Consider the following 5,503-nt stretch of genomic DNA (forward strand, 5'->3'; position numbering starts at 1 on the left):
AACTTCAACAATCGCGCTATACAAACGCTATAACAACGAACGTGCTCAATAATACTTCTGACTGCAGATCAATTACTCACTGTCTATACACACATTACCTTCCCCTCTTTTATATACCAGCCTACCCTATATCTAGTAATTACTAGAGCATTCACCAAAGTACAGGATAGTTCTAGAAACGTGGCGTCACAGTGGTCATGTGACTCGCTGACGCAACAGCAGTATGCCAAGGCTGAGTTGCAGATGGCAGAAACTCTTAAGCATGCAATGAGCAAGTGTGGTGGATACCTGGTCCTGGTAAATATATTGAAAATATATGCAATTGTATTGGTCAAAACTGTTAACTAATATACACAATAAAATATAGCTATTAAAATATACAGAATATAATATAGCCAAATTTGAAATGCATTCAAGACAAAAGTAAAATATAGAATACAATGATATTGCTGCTAAGACATGTACCAACTTTGTCTGAGCTTCATATTGCAAGAAACAAAATATTCATTTTTGGCATAAACTTAAGTGCAACTTTATTCGTATAGCAGTTGTTTATAACGATTAATTTAATCAACATTGTTTTGTCATATAATAATATTATGGTCCTTGGCAGAAAGACAAAAATAATAATCTCAGACCTTTTGATTTGTAATTTTATTGATAGCTGTACTGGTCTATCAAATTGAATTGGTCTTTTATATTTACAGGCACAAGCTGCTCTGAAATCACCAACTCCCACAGCAGTACTGTCTGATTAAGAATAGAGACTATGTTAGAATTATAGACATGAAAAAAATGTATAATTTGTTTTTGTAATTTGTAAGGTTGTATCAAAAAAAATTTTTTTGAAATTTGTAATGTTGTATCAGAAAAAAAAGTTTTTCAAATTTCTAATGTTGTATCAAAAAATATATATTTGTTTTTGTAAATTATAATGTTGTATTCAAAAATGTATAATATTTGTTTTTGTAATTTATAATGTTGTATCCAAAAATGTATATGTTTTTATAAATTTTAATGTATAAAAAAAATGTATAATTTGTTTTTGTAATATATATAATGTTGTATAAAAAAATGTGTAATTTCTTTTTGTAATTTGTAATGCATTAAAATAATTTATAATTTGTTTTTGTAATATATATATAAGGTATCAAAAATGTATAATATGTTTTTGTAACTTATAATGTATCAAAAAAAGGTATAATTTGTTTTTTAATTTGTAATGTTGTATCAATGATATTGAATAAATTATATTACTTATCGCTTATTTTTGCAAATGAATATATAGAAAGTATTCTGGGGGGAACTGAAGGAAAAAGTAGAAACCAATGCTTGCTAGATAGGTAGTTACAACGTAGTAGAATGGTAATAGAAATGTACCATGTTGGTTTTTTAACATACCAGACTGGTTGTATATTGGTAAATCCATTACATAATATTACTATGTAGTAACAACGTCTCTGGTAGTCCATACTTTTATGTAAAAGTTACATAAATTAACTACTGAATCACTACCAAACCACGTATTTATTACATAAAATCTGTTGGCTGGGTTATGATTGTATTCTTGCCTTTAACTTTTGTCAAGATACTGCTATTCTCATCTCAAGTTCATGTTTACTTATCTGTTGTAAGAGTTAAAAACTTTTCCATAACATTGAAACTTTAGGTTCCCTTGGAGAAGATTTTTTCCTTCAGAGTCAGTCAGTCAAACAGCTGACAGTCCATATAAAATGTCATTTTTTTCTATTAGATTTTTAATTTTGGGTCAGGACATTGTTATGAAATTCATATATAACAAGTAGGAATCCAGAACCAAGATCAAGAAATGGTAGAGCATTAGCCTCAAAGCACTTGTGTAAGTATTATGAAGTTAAGGCAGATCTCTTTACATTCTGTTTTGTTATATGATACTAAACTAGTATTAATTGTACACTGTTCCGGCATGGCTAGGTGGTTAGGGAGCTCGATTTGCAATTTGCAGGTCATGGGTTCGAATCCCCGGTCTATCAAATGTGCTCACCCTTTCAGCGTGGGGGCATTATAATGTGATGGTCAATCCCACTATTCATTGGCAAAAGAGTAGCCCAAAAGATAGCAGTGGGTGGTGATGACTAGCTGCCTTCCCTCTAGTCTTACACTGCTAAATTAGGGATGGCTAGCACAGATAGCCCTCGTGTAGCTTTGTACGAAAATTCAAAACAAACAAACAAATTTATTGTACATCTGAGTTTATCAGATGGTAAACCAACCCATCCATGTAAATAGCTCAGCCACCAGCCTAATGTACATTGTGCATGAAATTATATTGTTAGCATAAGGAAGCCTCACTGTGTGTATTATTAGCAAGAGATTTCTGACTCTTGCAGTGTTTTGTAGGTTCATTATCTGCTCCTGATTGGTTGCGAAAGTTAAAATGTTTGACAAATAAATAGCTTGATTGATTTCATAGTTTATAGAGAAAACTGAAATGACAAAAAAAAAGAGTAGAAGAAAAGTACTAAGTAATAGATTTTTTAAATCTAGAATTCTTTATATGACTAGACCACCCAATGTAAAAAAAAACAACTGCAAAACAAGTGTCTCACCAATTCTTCTGGCTTCCTTTTCTTCATTGGTGAGAAGATGGGCTTCATTCCTAGTACGGAAATATGGTATCTTCCCCATATTCCCAAGGAATACCTGAACTGTGACACAACAATATATTTCATTATAACTCTACAAAGACGAAACAAAAAAACAGGAAATGGATAAGTTAATATAACAATTATTTTATGATAAATATTAAAAACATGGTAATACCAAAATACATATTTAATGATGGACATTTTGATATTGCTTCAAGTTCCATCAGCAGTGTTAAAACCTCAAAAAAAGTTAGTTCTCAATATTCTAGCTACAAAAACAACATTAGCTATTAAGAGAGTAGTTTTTAAACAATCATAAGTTTAGAAAGAACAGACTTAAACAGTAACAATATAATGGAATATACAATAAATCATGAGGCATAAGTGAAATAATATTGTCAACAGAAACCACTGTAAAGAAAAGCTTAAATATAAGTATACACACTGCATCTTTGAAATAACAGCAACACAGAGGACTGGATGTTAATATTTAGTGTTATAAGATAATTGAAAATGAAAAGGCATTACTATCAATCTTCCATTATGAACTGGGTGGGATCCACCCTGCTCGTAACCACGATAGTATTCATGAAAGTAATTACACTATGATTTTTGATAATGTATGCATATCTTTACAAACTTTTGCAGATTACTGGTAAACATTACAATGCTTTCATATACAAAATATCAGGTTTTTAAATTAAGTATTATGATTTTATTTATTAAAGATTTCCTCATAAAATGTTTTCATTCAGAATGTTGACTATCCAATATGCAAAGTAATTTTCATTTTAAGATTAAAAATACTTTTATGCATCAGAAAATTTTCAAATTTCACATATGAAATCTTTATAACTTCCAGATAATTATCAAATTTTTTAGAATAAAACATATTTTACCTGTTATTTTCACTACTGTATTTATGTATGAGCTGGTTCGATTTGACCGACCTCATAACCACCATAAAAAATTAGAAAATAAATATAAATTATGCTTTTTTCATTCTAGAATGGCTACAGATTATAACACGAAAACACAAATGTTTAGTTTAAATAGCTTAACCTTCATAACATTATACATTTATAGATATTTATTATTTTTATTATATTGACCTTTCAGCCATGCCTGGCCAACATTATAGAAGTTGCAATGACGTGGCACACATGCACTTATGTTACATTATCCCAGAATATAAAACTGGCCTTTACAAAGTGACCTGTCTTGATTGTGTTTTAGTGGTCTAGTATTTTGTAAAATACAGTCACATTTCAGTTATAATACGTTATATATGTATATAGATTATTACTATTCAAAATAAGTTCTTAAATTTCAGTTATTTTTCTTAAAAATAGGTTTTCTTAAAACAGTAAATAAAGAATTATAAAAAACAATTAACTCTTCTAGTTATGTACTTTGAACTAGTTTGCTGCTTGCCATAGGTTGCTAAGCCTTATCAAATTTTGCAGGTGGAAGATGTGAAACAAAACAATTTTTTTAAAGTTTTATACATATATTTAAAAAAAATATATAAATTACTACCTCAATACCACAGAATTCTACTATCATTTATCAAGCTTTGTAACTAAGCTTTATTTTGGTTTGAAAAAATATATAATTTTGAGCTCACTAAAGCAATAACTTACCATTTGAAATCTACCAACTAAAGGAGAATTGGCTGCCCAAATATTTAAAAAAAGGTTGAGAAAGCCACTAGAGGGTCATTCTGAGCTTTTGATTGGTTATTCATATGTCATAGACAGAAGTAGGTGTATATAATCAAGTCTTTGCAAAATGGACAGAAGAGGACAGGGTCACCATGTTTGATTCAGTATATGTAGCAATATCTCAGCAAGTAGAAAAGATAGGAGGTTCTTATTTTATATTCTCGCTTGTCAATATCAGTAATATGAGTTCCTAATTTGTAAGAAACTATAAACTTTGTATTTGGACATAACAATGATCTAATTTGAACCAATGCTGCATTCAAAATACCACATGACACATAAAAATTGATATTTAGGAATTTGTTAAATATTTACTTTTAAATTAAGAAATTAACAATTTGACACTAAACTTATCCAAATACATTCATAAAATAGGAGTTCAATAAAATTTTAACATAACATAATGTTTTGGGACAATGGGACCTATTGGTCCATCTCGGCTGTTCCATCTTTAAACTAAATTACAGTAATTTTTAAAAAATCTTAAAGCCAGCCCTTATTATTCATATACTTATCAAGCTTTTTCTTAAACTCACTTAAATTTACTGCCTCTACAACATCTAAAGGCAACCCATTCCAAAGACCAACCACTCTGTAAGAAAAATGAAACTGTCTTAGCTGAAGATGACTCCTACCTTGCCAAAACATATATTTGTGTCCCCTAGTCCTACTATTCTCACTGTTAAATATGAAAAATGATGATGCATCAACACTATCATTTTCCTTTGCAATCTTAAACACCTCAATCAGATCCCCCCTTAACTCTTCTTCTTTTCAAGAGAAAACAATTTGAGAGATTTAAGCCTCTATTCATATGACAACCCCTCCATCCCAGGCACCATTCTAGTAACCCTTCTCTGATCACTTTCCAACAATTCAATGTCCTTCCTAAGGTAAGGAGTCCAAGACTGAACACAATATTATAAATGTGGCCTAACCAGTGACCTGTATAATGAAATTATAACCTCTACAGACTTCTATTCAATATTTCTGTAGATACAACCTAAAATCCTATTTGCCCTACCACTAGCAACAGCTTGGATGGTTTTAGAAACTGATCGACTATTACACCAAGATCCCTTTCCTTCATAACACTATTAAGGTTATTCCATTCCAAATTGTACTTATAACTCAAATTATGATAACCCACAT

The 5,503-nt window shown here is 30.2% G+C and overlaps 1 protein-coding gene across 1 annotated transcript in view; it reads right to left on the bottom strand.

Moving 5' to 3' along the window:
* Positions 1-2,569: 2,569 nt before the first annotated feature.
* The window catches only part of LOC111089317 (L-carnitine dehydrogenase-like), a gene marked incomplete at its 3' end in the record, with an annotated part of 36,238 nt that continues 33,304 nt past the window's right edge, over positions 2,570-5,503 (bottom strand). The window contains exon 8 of the mRNA XM_022401593.1: positions 2,570-2,687. Within this exon, the coding sequence (XP_022257301.1) occupies positions 2,570-2,687 (118 nt within the window). The remainder of the gene's footprint in view (positions 2,688-5,503) is intronic.

The sequence above is a fragment of the Limulus polyphemus genome, unplaced genomic scaffold, assembly GCF_000517525.1.
Source record: "Limulus polyphemus unplaced genomic scaffold, Limulus_polyphemus-2.1.2 Scaffold5877, whole genome shotgun sequence".
NCBI lineage: Eukaryota > Metazoa > Arthropoda > Merostomata > Xiphosura > Limulidae > Limulus > Limulus polyphemus.